Here is a 16,848-nt window from a genome sequence, read left to right as displayed (position 1 = left end):
ATTTGTTGAAGAGGCTATCTTTTCTCCATTGCATATTTTTGGCCCCTTTGTCTAGTATGAGAAAATTGTATTTATTTGGGTTTGTGTCCGTGTCCTCTATTCTGTGCCATTGATCTACCTGTCTATTTTGGTGCCAATACCATGCCGTTTTTCTTACAATTGCTTTGTAGTATAGTTGAAGTTCTGGTATTGCGATACCCCCCCGCTTCATTTTTCCCGTGAAGGATTGCTTTAGCTATTCTGGGTTTCTTATTCTTCCAGATGAATTTCATGATTGCTTGCTCTATTTCTGTAAGGTATGTCATTGGGATTTTCATTGGAATTGCATTGAATATGTATAGCACTTTTGGTAGTATGGCCATTTTGACAATATTAATTCTGCCTATCCAAGAACATGGGAGATCTTTCCATCTTCTAAGGTTTTCTTTAATTTCTTTCTTTAGTGTTCTGTAGTTCTTATTGTAGAGGTCTTTCACCTCTTTTGTTAGATTGATTCCCAAGTATTTTATTTTTTTCGAAGCTATTGTGAATGGGGTAGTTTTCCTAACTTCTCTTTCTGAAGATTCATCACTTATGTATAAAAATGCATGAGATTTATGAGCATTGATCTTATATCCTGCTACTTTACTGAATTCACTTATGAGTTCTAAAAGTTTTCTGGTGGAATTTCCTGGTTCCTCTAAGTATATAATCATATCATCAGCAAATAGGGTTAGTTTGAGTTCTTCTTTTCCTATTCGTATCCCTTCAATTTCTTTGGTCTGTCTAATTGCTCTGGCTAGAGTTTCAAGGACAATGTCGAATAGAAGTGGTGAAAGGGTGCATCCCTACCTTATTCCAGTTTTTAGGGGGAATGCTTTCAGTTTTTCACCATTTAGAATGATATTAGCCATGGGCTTAGCATAGATAGCCTTTACAATGTTAAGGAATGTTCCCACTATCCCTATTTTTTCTAGTGTTTTGAGCATGAAGGGGTGCTGTATTTTATCAAATACTTTTTCTGCATCTATTGAAATAATCATGTGATTCTTGACTTTAAGTCTGTTGATATGGTGAATTACATTTATTGATTTCCTGATGTTGAACCAACCTTGCATCCCTGGGATGAAACCCACTTGATCATGGTGCACTATCTTTTTAATATGTTTTTGTATGTGATTTGCTAAAATTTTGTTGAGAATTTTTGCGTCAATGTTCATTAAATATATTGGTCTGAAATTTTCTTTCCTCAATGTGTCTCTGTCTGGTTTAGGTATCAGGGTAATATTGGCTTCATAGAATGAGTTTGGGAGGGTTCCCTCCTCTTATATTTCATGGAATACTTTGAGAAGTATTGGAATGAGCTCTTCTGTAAAAGTTTTGTAGAACTCATCTGGTCCTGGACTTTTCTTTGTTGGTAGGCTTTTGATGACTTCTTCTATTTCATTACTTGAAATTGATCTATTTAAATGTCCTTGTTCAGTTTAGGCAATTCATATGTCTCTAGAAACCTGTTGATGTGTTCGAAATTTTCTATTTTGTTGGAGTATAGATTTTCAAAATAGCTTCTAATTATGTTTTGTATTTCAATCGTGTCTGTTGTGATGTTTCCTTGTTCATTCCGAATTTAGTGATTTGGGTTTTCTCTCATCTTCCCTTTGTTAGTGTGGCCAATGGTTTATCAATTTTGTTTATTTTTTAGAAGTACCAACTATTTATTTTCTCAATTTTTTGAATTGTTTCTTTTGTTTCAATTTCATTGATTTCAGCTCTGAGTTTATTTCCTGTCTTCTACTACTTTTGGTGTTGTTCTGTTCCTCTTTTTCTAGGGCTTTGAGCTGTAGTGTTAGGTCGTTTATTTGTTGAATTTTTCTTCTTTTATTGAATGCACTCCATGAAATAAATTTTCCTCTAAGTACTACTTTCATAGTGTCCCAGAGATTTTGATATTATGTTTCTTTGTTCTCATTTACCTCTAAAAATTTTTTAATTTCCTTCCTGGTATCTTCTGTTATCCCTTCATCATATAATAGCATACTGTTTAATCTCCAGGTATTGGAATACTTTCTCTTTTTTACTCTGTCATTTATTTCTAATTTCAATCCATTATGATCTGATAGAATACAAGGTAGTGTCTCTATCTTCTTGTATTTGCTAACATTAGCTTTGTGGCATAATATATGGTCTGTTTTAGAGAAGGATCCATGTGCTGCTGAGAAGAAAGTGTATTCGCTCTTGGTTGGATGGTATATTCTATAAAGTCCATTAAGTCTAAATTATTGATCGTGTTATTGAGATCTATGGTTTCTTTGTTCAATTTTTGTTTGGAAGATCTGTCCAGTGGTGAGAGAGGCGTGTTAAAATCACCTAGTATTATTGTGTTATGGTCTATTTGGTTTCTGAGATTGAGAAGGATTTGTTTGACATACATGGATGAGCCACTGTTTGGGGCATAGATATTTATGATCATTATGTCTTGCTGATTTATGCTTCCCTTAAGCTGCATGAAATATCCTTCTTTATCCCTTCTGACCAGTTTTGGCTTGAAGTCCACATTATCTGAAATGAGGATGGATACCCCAGCTTTTTTGCTGAGTTCATGTGCATGGTATGTTTTCCCCATCCTTTCACCTTTAGTCTATGGGTATCTCTTTCTATGAGGTGAGTCTCTTGCAGGCAACATATTGTTGGATCTTTCTTTTTAATCCAATCTGCCAGTCTATATCTTTTGATTGATGAGTTCAGGTCATTAATATTCAGGATTATTATTGAGATATGATTTGTATTCCCGGTCATTTGGCTCATTTTTTTTTTTTTTGACACGACTTGGTTTCTCCTTTATTTGACAATTCCTTTAGGATAGTTCCTCCCTTTGCTGATTTGCATCTTTGTTTTTCATCTCTTCCTCATGGAATATTTTGCTGAGAATATTCTGTAATTCTGGCTTTCTTTTTGTAAATTCTTTTAGCTTTTGTTTATCGTGGAATGATTTTATTTCATCGTCAAATCTGAAGGTAAGTTTTACTGGGTATAAGATTCCTGGTTGGCATCCATTTTTTTTCAGAGCTTGCAAAATGTTGTTCCAGGCCCTTCTAGCTTTTAGGGTCTGGATTGAAAAATCTGCTATCCGTATTGGTTTCCCCCTGAATGTAATTTGGTTCTTTTCTCTCACAGCCTTTAAAATTCTGTCTTTATTTTGTATGTTAGGTATTTTCATTATAATGTGCCTTGGTGTGGGTCTGTTGTAATTTTGTGTATTTGGAGTCCTATAAGCCTCTTGAACTTGATTTTCCATTTCATTCTTCAGATTTGGGAAATTTTCTGATATTATTTCATTGAATAGATTGTTCATTCCTTTGGTTTGTTTCTCTAAGCCTTCCTCAATCCCAATAATTCTTAAATTTGGCCTTTTCTTGACATCCAGTGATTCTTGTAGATTCTGTTCGTGATTTCTTACCATCTTCTCTGTTTGGCCAGCTTTGTTTTCAAGATTAAATATTTTGTCTTCAATATCTGAGGTTCTGTCTTCCAGGTGTTCTATCCTATTGGTTATGCTTTCTATGGAGTTCTTAATTTGGTTTATTGTTTCCTTCATTTCAAGGATTTCTGTTTGTTTGTTTTTTTTCAGTATCTCTAACTCTTTATTGAAATGATCTTTTGCTTCCTGTATTTGCTCTTTTAACTGTCAATTGGTGCGATCATTCAGTGCCTGCATTTGCTCTTTCATCTCATCGTTTGCTTCTCTGATCATTTTAATTATGTACATTCTGAACTCCCTTTCTGTCATTTCTTCTGCCATGCTGTCATTGGATTTTATTGATGTAACATCTAGATTTGTTTGGGGCATTTTCTTCCTTTGTTTTCTCATATAGTTCAGGTATCAGTGGATAGCTGAGATATTGCAGATTTCCTCTATTGACTTATAATGTCCCTGAAGATTTCTAGTATATCCCCTCTTAGCCTTCAGTAGCCTGAAGTCTTAGAGGAAGTTGATAATGCGGTGCTCCCCAAGGAAGCTGCCTCTCTAGGGGTGGTGGCCTTCAGGTGGGGTATATTCCCTGCTAGTGGGCAGAGGTGCCTCCACTTGTTGACCAATGGTCATCCAAAGGGGAACTAGGCTGCGGGCTGAGGCAAGGCCTTTGTCTCTGGTTTTATTGTACTTGTGGGAAAATCTCACCCGGCAGGGAAGACTCACCCAGTGGGGAGATCTCGCTGGTCAGTTCCCCTCCTAGAGGTTCCCCTCAATCCACAACTACTGCCTGGGCTGGGCAGCCTTCCTCTGCAACGTTCCCAGGGGCCCGGACCTACCTCCTGGGCCTGGGAGCCTCACCCTTCGCAGATGAGTCTCGTTAGGCTGCCCCTCCTCAGAGAAGCTGCCCGCAGTCCTGGAACCTTCGCTCTGCCCCTCAGCTTGTCTCTGTGCGGCTCTTCCACCATGAAGCCTCCTAGGTCCTGGGACCATGCTCTGTACCTAATCACCTGGCTGTGTGGTCCCTCCTCTGATCAGCCACCTGGAGCCCCGTGCAGTCACTCCGAATCCAAGCAACCCGCCACATGCCTCCTCCTCTGTGCAGCCTCCCGGAGCCCCGGTGGGTTGCTCCAAGTCCCAGCGCTGTGCTGAGCGGCCTCCTCTACGATGCTCCCAGTTGTCCGAGTTCACTGCTCCAGTGGGGGGAGGGGTGTCTCGTTGGGCAACTCTACTTCACAAAGTTCCCTGCGTTCCAGGACTACTGCCCCATCCGGGACACCTCCCCAACAGGAGAGACTCACCCGGCCGCTTTGAGTTGGTCCCAAGTCTCTCAATATCTCCTCTTCTTGAATCCTGAGTCCTGGAACAACATGAAATGCAGCCACCCTCTAGTCCGCCATCTTGAAACCCCCCTAATCTTCTAATGGGGGTTATATTAAATATCTCCAAGAGGTGCTGGGGTTGTGGCTCAGTGGTAGAGCGCTTGCCTAGCATGTGTGAGGCACTGGGTTTGATTCTCGGCACTACATATAAATAAATGAATAAAAATAAAGGTCTATCAAAATCTAAAAAGAAATTTTAAAAAAATCTCCAAGGGTTCATCTAGATTTTCACTTCTGTGACTTAACAAAATCAACATTTTACTGAATGTAGTAATGTTTTAAGGGATATGTTGTAGTTTGAAGTTATGTTCAAATCTATGAAAATGAACTAACCTGTAATTATCCAGATATATTTGAAGTCAGAGCAAAAGCTATTGAATTCCCAAAAGAAAGGTGGCAGTTTTAATTTATTTTCTCACTAGGAAATTTAAAACTTAATTAGACCTTGTCTTATGCCTCTATTAGATCCAAGTTGTGCAGTTCAGAATTTAGTTTCAGAAGAGTGTACGTGCACCTAAAAAATAAGGACAGCTCTGTATACAGTATGGCTTGAGCCCCAAAAGGAAATTCCCAACCATAAACATAAACACTGGCCAGCTCTGTTGGCTTTCTATTGTACCACTCATGTTATCTCAGAGTAAGTCAAGACTTTGGACGCAGCACCACTGGGCTCTCTGCTCAGGGTCTTAACAAGGCTGATCAAGATGGCATTAAGACTGTGTTTTCATCTGGATTGGGGTCTCCTTTTCCTTTTTGGTTGTTGGCTGTCCACAGGCCCCAGCAGGTCCTCATCGTGTAGCCTTCTCACAGCATGGCAGCACACTTCTTCAAAGCCAGCAGGAGGCTCCTCTCCCCAGCCTGCTAACGTGGGTTCTTACATAACATAATTATGGGAGTGACTCCATCACCTCTTCTACATAAAGCAACTTAAGTACCAGAGTGATATTCTGTCACATTGACAGACCCTGCCCACACTTGAGGGGAGGGAATTATACAGGCTGAATGGACCACAAGGTGGGAATATGGGGGGCCACCCCAGAATTCTGTACCATACCAGCCATAATTCCAGAAATCCCCACTTTTTAATTTTATTCTTCGAGGGCTTCTGAAGATAAGGACATTTTAACAATTTAAACTCTTTTGCAATGTTATCTAAAAATAATAATAACATGGCAGTCATAAGGTTTTCAACTGGAAGGGAGCTTAGAAATCATTTTGTTTAAACTCGTAATTACTTTATTGTTTTTAACCTACATGAGGGAAAATGACTTGCTCACATCACAGATCACATGACAAAAGTAGAGCAGAAATTCAGGTTCAGTGACTTCCACATAGTGTTCTCTTTAGAACATGGTGCCCACGCTGCTGGAAGAACCTAGAGTAACATGAAGGAGACTGGATGCTTTAATGTGATGGCAGAAATAGAGGGAAACAAGAATCCTTCTGTTCAAAATAAGAATCCCCCAGACAGCCAAGACTGAGAGCATGAAGGCAGGAGGTGGGAATACCTCAGAGATGTGTGGGGAAGAGATGATGAAAGGAAAAGATTCTGTTTTATGAATTCTTTAAAAATTGGTGGGAGGCAGGCCCCTACACTTCAGTTCATCGTTGCATTTTATAAAAACATTTATATGTGAAGAGGAGTGATGGCCAGGATTCCATTCATTTAAAACAAAGTCATCAATTTTTAAAGTGAAATTATTCATGATGTAGGCAAGGAGGCTGCAAATCTGAAATAAATGTTTGCTTTATGAGGCATTTTTTCTACAGAGACCTGGTTCATTTTCCCAAATTTGAAGTCACTTAGCATTCTAAAGGTTGATTCTGGCTTAATTATATCACTTTGAATATATTACAGTTTAGTAAAATTATATAAGCACCCCAAAGAGTTGGACTGTATTTGGTACACCAACATGTCTGTGGGAAAGGAAAAGGGTGAAGAATACTTGGTTTTCTGTCCCTATATTTCTAGAGGAACTGGCAATACTGTTTGCCTCTGGACAACTAAGTGATGTGGGGGATAAGGTTGGAATGGAGACTTCTACCTTTTTATATTATTTGAATCCCAAACAGGTGAATGTATTGCCTAATCAAAAATAATTTTCTGAAAGTTAAGAGAATGGATACTTAAAGATTAAGAGAAAAGCAAATTAGGTTAGTATGGTAAGTTGGTCTCTCCTGATAAGAACTTGCTTATTATCAAAGTTCACTTGCAATACAGGTGCCTCTACTCAGGCATGGTCTCCTCTGCATTTGCTATTTAAGCTCCCAAGTCGGGCTTTAGTGCTCTTCTTTTCTTCTCATACTTTATTCAAACAGACACTCTTCCAAAACCACCCTACATCACACTAATCTAGAACAGTCTGTCTTTTTATTTCTTTAGAATTCAGATCCAAAGTGTATCTCCTACTAAATCTATAATATTCCATACTAAACCATTTGTATGTGATAATATATCAGATATTTCTCATGCATTTCTCAGTCTCAGTGGAATATACTAAATTGGGCTTGTTCCCTCCTGTGTCACCCAAAATTATTGACTATCCTTTGGTATTGTAGAAATACTTGCCCAAAGCCAGATGTAGTGACATGCACCTGTAGTCCCAGTACTCAAGATGCTGAGATGGGAGGATCACTTGAACCCAGGAGTTTGAGACCAGCCTGAACAACTTGGCTAGACCCTATCCCTCCCACCCACCCACCCCAGAGAAAAAGGAGGAGAAACTCTTTTCCCTTTGTAAACAAGATGTAATAAGGATTTTTAATGAAGCTCAATACAATACTGAATGATAGAATAAATCTCTCTGCTAAACTAGATTTACCAAATTAAGCATGTAAGCCCACTGAAGCAGTCATCTGGGATGATGAAGCTTTGAGGTTCAGAAAACTTGACTACAAGTTTTCTCTGGTGTGTGCCATAAATTAGAAGCCAGGACTGGCAGTACCACCTCTGATGGGCAGGCAGTCTGAGCACACAGAGGAAACGAACCTGCCTGGGATTCAAAAGGACCATGCAGAACAAGGGATTGTGTCATTATCAGTACCATTGCTTTTTTTTTTTTCAGGGAGGGTGGTATAAGGCAAACCTTTACTTCTGGCAGAAGGGCATGCTACCAGAACCTGGCTAGCAAGTGCCACCCTTGCTCTGGTTCCTTAAATTGCTGGTTCTCCTAAGTGCTGTCCTTTCTTCTCATCTCTCTCCAAAATCAGGTTAAAATGCATGTGTCATATTTGCCAAAGTATCTTAGAAGAAGATACAAAGAAAAGACCAATGCTTTTCACGGAAAAATCCTCCCCCGTGTTCCAGTCAAAGCAATCTAGAAACTAAGACATCTGTCACAAGCCTTCCAGGGCTGAAGCAGAATGTCTCCCCTTACTTCACCTCGGCAGTCACAAGCTGGCTTTTGATTTTCTCTGCTGTAGTCCAGTGAGGCAGGAATAATCACATGGCCACATAGCTAGAGCCTGTCAGCCCAACATATCGGATCACTTTTCCAGACAACTTTATGCTGGGGAGAGACAGGCACTCCTGACTGGTCATACTGTACCAAGCTGTACCTATGCATCAGAGGCAGCTTTGGGGAAAAGCTCCTGGGGCCACATTTATTATATGTGCTTTTCATTGGGTCGCTGCTTAAATTGTCTCTGAACTTGTCAGTACGAGTTCCCAAGGGAATGCTGGGTGTCTGCATTTATGGAGTGGTCAGATCTGTGGCCAGTCTCGAATGCTGGCCCCTCACAACTCCCAGCTATTCAGTTATTCATCTTTGACCAAAAGCACTGAGTAGTCCCCAATTTGGCTTTTCTTTCATCTGAACTCTTTCTCTTTAGGGTGGTGGACAGACTCATGGAGGAATTGGTGTTATCCATATAAGGGATTGAGTGGACCCAGTGTGAATAGGGAATGCATATGGGACATAATTCTAGACCCATCTCCATTACCTACTCGCTTTGTGACCTTGGGCATCTTATTAACAACTCTGGATTTCTCTGAGTTCTCTTTGGTTCTAAGATTCTCTGATTCCAAGTGGACATATGAGCTCCTGTCCCTCCAGAACTCTCTTGCTCTACTATTGTGGTGACTAGTTTTATGTAACATAGTTTCTGATATATCACACAAGCACGGGTTTCTTTCTACTGTTTGAATTATATAGTCATGGATCATTCCGGAGAGTAAATTGGGGACCTGGCACAACTCAGATTCTGCATGAGCTTTTCAAATGATACAGATGAAGAGATGTACAAGAGAGGCCTGGGAGAAGGAGCACAGAGCTGCCATGGCTTTTCTAGGGGCACCACCCTCCATGAACTTGCCTGTGTTCAGCAATTGGAAATACTTTGAACCCTGGGCTTCGGGGATTTTTAACTTCATTGCATCAGCATGACTGATTGAATAATGGCTCATTGGTGATCACCTCAACCTTCAGCCCTCTCTCCTCTCCAGAGGTTGGAGAGTGGAGCGGAAAGTTCCCAACCTCCTAATTAGGCCTTGATCTTTCCTGTGACCAACTGTACCATGCTGAAGCCACCTAGGGGCTGTCAACCACCAGTCATCTCATTACCATACAAAAAGATATACCACTTTGGAGATTCCAAGACTTTTCAGAGTTTTCTGCCAGGAAATGGGGAAGAATACCAAATATATAATTCACAGTATCACAGCCACCAGTAGGGAAGGCCAAAAATTCCAAGACCTACAACCAGTCTGCACGGGGAAGTTGAGATCTGAGGAAGGGATTGTTCTGCTTGCTGTGATTTAATTATGGCTTTGTGATTCAGAGATGTTGGAAGCAGTATGAATGAGCCAATTCTCAGGACCAGCTGTCAAGCACTTGCCTTGTAATCTGCTGTCGTCCCACTTGTCCCAAGTGCTCCCAGTTTGACAGCTCACCAGCTAGCTAGTTTGTTTCCTCCTGCCGATTCACACCCTGGGGGCCCTATCCAAGGATCTTGGACTGTGAAAGGGCACCCCAGCTGGGCTGTTCCCTGGCCAGTTCCATCCTGTGGTTTGAGTCACAGTGACTTGGCAGCCCTGGTTTTTCCTCCTAGAGTACAAAGGACACCAGCGCCCTCTCCGTCTGAGATGGAACATCACCTGTCTTCTGTGAAGACAGGTCGTTCGTAATGAGGTGTTCTTGCTGCAACCTCCAGAGGTCCCTTTCTACAGCCTCTTAATGCCACTTTAATGAATTTTTTACTAAATACTATCAAGCGCTTTCACAGATATCCTTGAATATTATTTAATACCTTATTTATAGGAATGAGCTCCATGTTTGTGAGAAGGAGTCTTGCAGTGCCGCGACAGCACCGTTAGGCACTCTGCCCTGAGAGGTGGAGAAGTGGGTAGGAGAAAAGGAAGGTAGCTGCTGGTTATGGCAGCTAAACATGTGAGGCTGATCCAGATGTGGTGGCACCTGTAATCCCAGTGACTCAGGAGGCTGAGGCAGGACAATCACAAGTTCAAGGCCAGCTTGGGCATTAGTGAGACCTTATCTCACAAAATAAAATAAAAAAAGACTGGGGGTATATATAGTTCAGTGAAGGTGTCCCTGGTTTAAAACTCCAATACCACCAAAAGAAAAAAAGTGAGAGGTGAGACATGCAGAAAGAGAAATGGTTAACAAAAAGCACATGTCCAGCACAGAACCCGTTCCGATCCCCCTCTCAGGGCACAGTTGTGTGGCAGTGGAGCGGGATTCAGCTGGGGACTCAGTTTGAAGTCACTGAGCAGTCTTCTGAGGTGAACTAAGTTTCCTTAGTTGATCTTTCCACTGAGAAGTGTAATGACCAGCTGTCATCATTTTAACCCTCTGAACAATTGCTATTCTCATCTATTTGCCTTCTGATGTCTCTTCTCTAGGCAGTGTAGTTAGCAAGGATCAGTTCTTCCTGAGCCAAATCAAGTATCTAGAATTGCAGAGCTAAATTTCTAAACCTTAGATCTCTGTGGTCTTGTTGATTCCCCAGCATACATCTCATGAAAATCCACCATAGTCTCTGCCACCTGTCTTTTAGTTCCAGGGCTATGAACTCTTCCTACACTTAATCTGCATCTGCGGAGGAATGGTGAACCCAAAGCTACAGAAAGAGGAAACGAGCTCCTCCTGCCCTCCTGAACAGCCGAGTGTCCTTTTCTCTACCATTTGCCAGTACAAGATCTTCAGCTCTTTCTGGATACCTCCACCACATCCTCACCCTCACACTCCGGAAAACACCAGTAAACTCTTCTCTGTGCTACTAAGCCACCCCAGCAGTTATCTTGTGGCATCCCTTATTTGAATATAAGAAAATTAAATCTTAAGAGATCAGAGTGACTCCACCAGGGTCACATAGCAAGTTGGCAGTGGAACCAGGCCTTCCTCCTCCCCGTTGCTCTGCTGACCCTGGGGGCACTGTGGTGAATGTATGGAGGTGATGGATGTGAAGAGAGAGAGAAATGCAGAAAAAAGGCAAGACAGGCTGGCAATGGGAACCAAAATTATAGGAATGAAATAAGCAAAGAAGGCACCCTGACCTCGTTTAGGTTCATATTGGTTCTGGATTAGTGTAATCTGACGTGGCTAGAGAGCACTTCATTGCTAATTGACTGAAAGAAATCAGTCCTTTTCTTTCTGGCAAGTTTTACTTCACTTAAGAATATGTCTGGGACTGGGGCTGTAGCTCAGTGGTAGACTGCTTGCCTAGCATAAGGTTCGATCCTTAGCACCACATAAAAATATATAAATAAAATAAAGGTATTGTGTCCATCTACAACTGTAAAAAAAAAAAAAAATGTTTTTAAAGAGTATGTCTGTAAGGCTGGGGGTGTAGCTCAGTGGTGGAAAGCTTGCGTAGCATGTGCAAAACCCTAAGTTCCATCCCCAGCACTGCAGGAAAGACGGAAAAGGAATGTGTCTGTAAGCAGAACATCATTTGTAGGTGTAGTTAGACCAAGTTCGAGGATAATGAGAGAGAAGACAGTGGAAATTACCTAGTTCTTCCAGGCTTGTGTTTCATGAGAACCCCATTCTTGCATGATTGCTAGTATTTAACAGTAAATGTCAAAGAAAAAATATAAAGAGAAAAGAGAATTTCTACCCAAGCCAAAAAAAAAAAAAATGTGTGTGTGTGTGTATTTTTTTAAGCCGCATACTGATCTAGTGAGACAGGGGCCACTGCTTCCCCCAAGAGGCACTGTTGGAATTCGACAGTGACTGATGCAGAGCCAGTAGGGAAGAGGGACCTAGTAGGGCAAGGAGCTCACTCTGCTGTCTGTTAGGAACCGAAGTGTGAAGCTTTCTCATGCTCATATGGCAGATCAGCCTCCTTGTTCCCGCCTCCCCTTCCTCTTGCTGCCTGGTTACGTACTTGACTTTTTGCTGTCATGTTATTCTCCAGTAGGAGGGAAATGCAAGGAGACTAATACAATATCAGGTGTTGCTTTAAAAAACTCTTCTGATGATAATTTATTAGAAAAGTTGCCACGGCCTGCTTTAGGCTATCAGAATCCCATCTTTAAATATTATGTGAATTTTCACTTTTTTTTCAAGTTGATGTTTAGGTGATGTATATAATAGCATTTTTAAACATACAAGTCGGGGCTAGGGAGATAGCTCAGTCGGTAGAGTGCTTGCCTTACAAGCATAAGGCCCTGGGTTCGATCCCCAGCACCCAAAAAAAAAAAAAAAAAAAAAAAAAAAAAAAAAACATACAAGTCAATGGCATTCATCACATTCACAGTGTCATGCAACCGCCACCACTACTTCCAAAACGTTTCCATCATCCCAAACAAAATCTGTGCCTGCTAAGCACAGTTTAACCCCTCTAACCTCCTTAGCCCCTGGTAATCTACTTTCTGTCTCTATGAATTTAATATCAGGCATTCTTAATTAACTACATTTACCTCCTAAAGTGCAGGAACAGTAGAAAATAATAGATCCTGAGGTGAAAAAGGAGTTATGGGTTAAAAGGCAAATTCTCATTTCTTTAAATATGACTTAAATACAGTCAAAATTTTTTGACTGAGCAGTTTATCAGAGAGGCAAAATGGAAGTCCCTCTGCTGTGCTAATTCAACATCTTTCCTCTTTCAGTGACCATGCAACAGGTGGCCAGGACAGTGGCTAAAGTGGAACTCTCAGACCATGTGTGCGATGTGGTGTTTGCACTCTTTGACTGTGATGGTGAGTGGGGTTCTCTGGAGTCAGGAGCAGTGAGCGTCACTGCCCTCTGGACATTGTGAACCCATACCTCTTTTATAGCTCACCCCTCAGTGTCATCAGATCAAGAAATATAATCCCTGGCCCTGGGTTGTATTTACCATGTCTTCCTATAATTCCAGTTTGCCTGCAGGCCTCAATTTATGACCATTGGATCTTTTTTTTTTTTTTTTTTTAGGTACTGAGAATTGAACTCAGGGCCTTGTGCTTGCAAGGCAAGCACTCTACCAGCTGAGCTATCTCCCCAGCCCCCTGACCATCGGATCTTAAACAGGGAGCACATTTTCAAGATTGCTTGAATCTGCTTTCCTGTATTGCACTCCTAATAAATATAATTTTCTTAACAAAAAAAGAGCCACAAACCTGTAATCCCAGCTACTCAGGCTTATGAAGGATTGAAAGTTCAAGGCCAGCCTCAGCCTTAGCAAGACCCTGTCTCAAAATAAAAATAAAAAGGGCCTGGGATATAGTTCAATGGTAGAGGACCCCTGAGTTTAGTACCACACACACACACACACACACACACACACACACACACACACACACAAATACAAATGAAAACAAAAATATTAGACCCAACTTGCTGCATGGTAGATAAGGAGCACTCAAATATTTCAGTGTCTCTAGAAAGAAGATGGTACAGACAGACGTTCCACACAGAATATGGTATATGTCAGGTCCTGTGCCAGATGTTGAGAATAAAGAGAAACAGAGGAAGAATATCTAGGCCTACTGTGGGCAGTGCAAACACAGATCAGTAAAGTGTCCCCTGAGTGAAATCACAAAGGATGAGCAGGAATTGGCCAGGTAGAGAAGAGCGAGATGCAGAAGCATTCCAGATGGAGAATTACCCTGAGCAAAGATAGAGGCAAGAATACAGACCCTGGGGACCTGTCTCCTGCGTGCCTCTTGAGTCTACTTGCCATCCCCCTCCTCTGTCCAGCAGTACCTCACTACTGTGGTCCTCCAGCAGCCACACTGCTTCCCCTGTGCCCTGTAGTCCTCTGTTTACTTCATGATAGCATTTACCACACAGTCAATGATTATTTGTCTCTCCTACAACTTGGGAGTATTTCAAGGGGACAAACACCAGCTTGTTACCTGGCAGATAAAAGCTCCTTCAGCTTTTGTCACACTACACTAAACTGTCACTGAATTGTAGTAGGAAACATCAAGGAAGGAGCAAACTAGTTCATCCTAAGCCCCGAGAACTGAGTTTGGCTGTGGGATGCACTGGGCTTTGGAACCCACATGTTATGTGAATGGTGGAATTTTCTCAGTGGCTTTGTTCCAAGGCCTCCACTCTCACTGTTGTGTTTGCTTCTTCCTCTAGGCAATGGGGAGCTGAGCAATAAGGAATTTGTTTCCATCATGAAGCAGAGGCTGATGAGAGGCCTGGAGAAGCCCAAGGACATGGGCTTCACCCGTCTTATGCAGGCCATGTGGAAATGTGCACAGGAAACTGCCTGGGACTTCGCTTTGCCCAAGTAGTAACCCAGAACTACAAGAGGGGCCACCTTCTGCACCCCAAGCACCCTGGGCCCCTGGAGCCAAGCCCCAACATAGCCCTTCGTGCTGCTGCTTCTGGGAGTAGTGCTCCCTCCCTCCTGCAGGTGACCTCAGGATGCGGCCAGCTTCCTCTCCTCGCCCTCCTCTGTCCCAGTATTCTTCTAGGCTCTGAGTCTTTCCAGTGATTATTCCTGTCAGTTCTCAAAAACATGAACAAGTCTTAAAAGCTCAGACCTCATCTTCTTCAGCGGCACCCATCCAAGCACCCTATGGATAAAGAAAGCAGGGAACCATCCACACACCTGCCAACCCTGGGAAGCATCCAGTTCTTGATTTTTGCTGTGGGATTATATTAGCAAGAACATTTGTAGTTCTTCCTCCTGTTGGTGTTTTTAAGATGCAGGTTAAGAAAAATCTCTGGCAGGCAAAAGGAAGTCTGTATGCATGATAATGAAGATGACCTCGGCATCCTGAGCTGGCAGGTAGCCCAGGCCAAAGGAAGGATCTGTGCCAGACAGAGTGGCTCTGAGACCTGTCCAGGAAGTCCATGTGCTGAGTGGCAGCACAGCAGGATTCTGAATTTAAAGTAATTGCTTCATGACACTCTCCACTCCCTCCTTTTCCTCTCAGGATCCCTAAGATGCCTCCACCATGACTCCTTGCTTCATGAATAGCAGGATCAAGTTCCTGTTCCCTGTAAGCCATCTCCCCTCCAGGATGGGCCTCCAAAGCCAGGGCCTGCTCCAAAGCCTGTCTGCCCTCTGTCTTAAACACTCATAAAACATCACCTTAATTATAACAGTTTGCAATAACCACCCCCAACATATCCTGTCTCCTTTCTTCTAGGATCCTCTGGGCCCTTTTCGTTTTCCATTTCCACTGGTCAGATCCCACTAGCAACAGATCTGCTTTCTTCCTACCAGAGTCTCATACAAGGCAACTTGAGGCACAGACAAAAAGCAAGGATGTCCCAGCCCAGTTTGGCTACCGTTTCATTTTGAGCCAAAGCCCTTGATTATTCATCCTCCATGATGAAAAACTGAGAGAGGGTGGTGGAGCTTGTGAGGAGTCATCTGATATGGTGGCCCTATGTTTTAAGATCCATAGCAACCAGTGTTGTATGATGAACCCAACTCTGCCACTCAGTGTGGCGTTGAGCAAATCATTTCCCCTCTATTCCCTCATCTGTTAAATGATGGGTAGGCTAAACTAAATGTGCTCTAAGGTTCCTTCAGAGTTGGAAAGCCTCTGCTTCAGCTCTCCAGAATTCTCACAGCCCCCAGGTAGTGCTTCCTAAATGGCTGACCCAATAGAATCGCCACACCAGAAGCCCAGTGCTCTCGCTCTGAGTGTAGGCGGTGAGTGCCCACCAGCCAGCGCAGGGTAGAGGCTTCCGTCTGTACCTGTGACTCCACAAGGAATTACCGGGCCTGGCACTTGGCCCAGAATAATTTAGCAGCCTCGTTTCTAACATCCTTTCTGGGAGATTAGAGTCTTTCTCCAAGGAGTCTGCTGTTCTCCTACCTCATCTGTCTTCCACCCTCGCCTCTCATGGGCTGTCCCTGGTGTCCACACTTAAGCTTCACCTTGCTCATTGCCCTGGGCCTGAGGCATCAGCAAAATATGAGCATTTCTTAAAATTGTCCCAGAATCTCAAAATCACTTTCCCCCATCCTCCCTTCTCCAGTCTGAAAAGGAAGCCCTATTCACAGCTTCCATGGGACACTCATTCTCCTACCAGAAGAGACCTGCTGCTTGGTCTGGGTGCTCTGAAGCTGAAAGCCAGAGCATGGCAGGCAAAGTAAAGGTCTTAACTGCAACATCTCGAGAACCAGGGTCAAGGGCATACACCTAGCTGGGTGTATGCAATTCCAGCTGAATCCATCACTCCTAAGATTGTCTGAAGAAGAGATGGGGTAGCCAGGAAGAGGTGAAAACCACACAGGTTAAATATGCAGGGGAACTGGGCACAGTGGTGTATACTTGTAATCCTAGCAACTTAGGAGACTGAGGCAGGAGGATCCCCCAAGTTGAAGTCCAGCCTCAGCAATTTAGCAAGACCCTATCTCAAAAAATAAGAAAGGCTGGGGATGTAGCTCACTGATAAAGTGCCCCTAGGTTCTTTGATTTCCCAGAACCAAAACAAAACAAAAGCACAGGGAGAGGCATAAGCTAAGTACCCAAAAGTCAGTGCTCCATGGAAGCCCTTAGGCAAGGTGGCATGTGGCACACTCAGGAGCATTTGGGGACACACAAAGCCGATTTTGTGCTTTTTATTCAAATTGTTTTTTATACTTATTTAAAATGAACTT

The 16,848-nt window shown here is 42.5% G+C and overlaps 1 protein-coding gene across 6 annotated transcripts in view; it reads left to right on the top strand.

Moving 5' to 3' along the window:
- The window catches only part of Micu1 (mitochondrial calcium uptake 1), a 202,204-nt gene extending 186,906 nt beyond the window's left edge, over positions 1-15,298 (top strand). For all 6 annotated transcript variants that reach the window (XM_047552393.1, XM_047552392.1, XM_047552391.1 and 3 more), the window contains 2 exons: positions 12,902-12,991; positions 14,361-15,298. In XM_047552393.1, coding sequence (XP_047408349.1) covers positions 12,902-12,991; positions 14,361-14,518 — 248 coding nt within the window. In that variant the 3' untranslated portion in view covers positions 14,519-15,298. The remainder of the gene's footprint in view (positions 1-12,901; positions 12,992-14,360) is intronic.
- The last annotated feature ends 1,550 nt before the right edge of the window (positions 15,299-16,848 follow it).

This window comes from Sciurus carolinensis, chromosome 5 (genome assembly GCF_902686445.1).
Source record: "Sciurus carolinensis chromosome 5, mSciCar1.2, whole genome shotgun sequence".
Classification (NCBI taxonomy): Eukaryota; Metazoa; Chordata; class Mammalia; order Rodentia; family Sciuridae; genus Sciurus; species Sciurus carolinensis.
The sequence above is the reverse complement of the archived record's forward strand: the minus strand, read 5'-3'. Positions and strand labels throughout refer to the sequence as shown.